The sequence below is a fragment of the Emiliania huxleyi genome (assembly GCF_000372725.1).
Source record: "Emiliania huxleyi CCMP1516 unplaced genomic scaffold EMIHUscaffold_5573, whole genome shotgun sequence".
NCBI lineage: Eukaryota > Haptophyta > Isochrysidales > Noelaerhabdaceae > Emiliania > Emiliania huxleyi.
In genome coordinates this window covers 1-1,556 of record NW_005197820.1, presented here as the reverse complement: position 1 = coordinate 1,556, position 1,556 = coordinate 1, and the positions used below count along the sequence as shown (strand labels likewise).

General features: G+C 62.9%; 1 protein-coding gene across 1 annotated transcript; it reads left to right on the top strand.

The window, feature by feature from the left end:
* Positions 1-121: 121 nt before the first annotated feature.
* Positions 122-1,459, top strand: EMIHUDRAFT_256997 (hypothetical protein; the record flags this gene model as incomplete). The annotated part of the gene is made up of 4 exons (XM_005765374.1): positions 122-326; positions 529-629; positions 859-1,345; positions 1,437-1,459. The coding sequence occupies 4 exons, from the start codon at positions 122-124 to the stop codon at positions 1,457-1,459; spliced, it is 816 nt and encodes a 271-aa protein (XP_005765431.1).
* Positions 1,460-1,556: the final 97 nt, after the last annotated feature.

Genomic DNA, 1,556 nt, shown 5'->3' with positions numbered 1-1,556 from the left:
CCTCGCTGGCTTCGACGCCCTGTGCGGCATAGAACCCGGCAAGTTCTGCCCATCGCCGTCTCTTTCGAAGGGGTGGACGGCTGAAAAGTCGATAACTTTCCCCGGCTCGTTGCGCGACTGCATGGTCCAATGCGAGAGCATGGAAGACTGCGCCGCCTTCAGCTATACCACTGGCGCCGCATCAAACTTTTGCGCGCCATGCGTGACTAAGGACCGATCGGCGCTCCTCGATTGGATGGTCGGGAGCGCTCAGACTAGTCACTACGTCATGTGCGTGCCGCCCCCACAGATGATTGCTGCCGCCCCGCCTGCCGTACGATACCGACGTGCCGTCGTACCGCCGCTCCTACAGTGCCGCGCCCGCCGCGCCGTATGTCCCGCCGTCCGATGTCCTGCCTGCCGCCTGCTGCCGCCGCGCCGCCTTACCGCCGACCCTTATCGTGCCGCGCCGCCTTTACACACACACCTTACTTTCTGCTCGACCGAGTTTGCGCTGATGAGCGAACCGAGCCGCCGGGTGCCCCGCAGCGGCCTCGCTGGGCCAGAACATCGGCCCCGAGTGCTCCGCAGCAGCCTTGCTGGGCCAGAACGTCGGCCCGCGAGGTGGGGTGCTAGTCTGGGACCCATACGTGGCAGTTCCCTTGCTCCAAGCGCTTGCGCTTCGGCGGTAGTGATCTGATCACCCGAATACCACGTTCGGATCGCTCCTCATCGCAAACCCTGTCAGCAGTTCACCTACGGGTATGTTCGTAAGAGCTACATACACTGAAAATTCTTCTTTCAAAAAGCGGCTGCTGGTGTCCCGCAGTCCACCGCCCGCCGAGCAGCCGAGCGCCCACCCGCCGAGCTGCTGCCTAGATGAGCCTGTTCGACCGCATCAAGCCCTACCTCTACTACCGCACCGCGCGCCACGTCCGCGTCGACATCTGGCAAGTCGGCCTCACCAACCGGATTCTGCAGACCGGCATTATAGTTGCCTTCATCGCCACCGTCATCACCTCAAACTCGTGGGCGGCTAGCGAGCGGCCGCTTGGCGTGGTGAACGCGTGGGAGGATGGAGGGCGCTACGGCTTCGCGCCGACTCTCAACCGCTCGAGCGAATACTACTCTTACTGCGCCAGCCCGGATCACAACTACGTCTACTCGTCCAACTATGAGTACATCATGCCCGAGTGCCGCAATCTTCAGCCCGAGGAGATCGTCACGAAAGGTATTGGCTCGATATCCTTCACAACGTCCATCATAGAGACGTACGAGTACTCGTGGGAGTGCGGCAACCAGAGTGCGGCGACGCGCGCCAAAGAAGCCAGCTGTGGCGGCGCGGTTGTGGACCGCACGAACGCGGGTCGGCAGTGCAGCTGCGCCACGAGCCAGACGTACTACGTCAAGGGTGTGGAGGAGCTGCAGGTCGCCTTTGAGCACTCGTACTTCACCAGCGGCTCCTCCCGCATCGACCTGAGCGGCGTGTCCAACCACAAGAGCTGCGCCGACACGCAGGGAGACAAGACCTGCGCCGAGCACCCCCTCTCGACCACGATCACCTACCCAAACGGCAC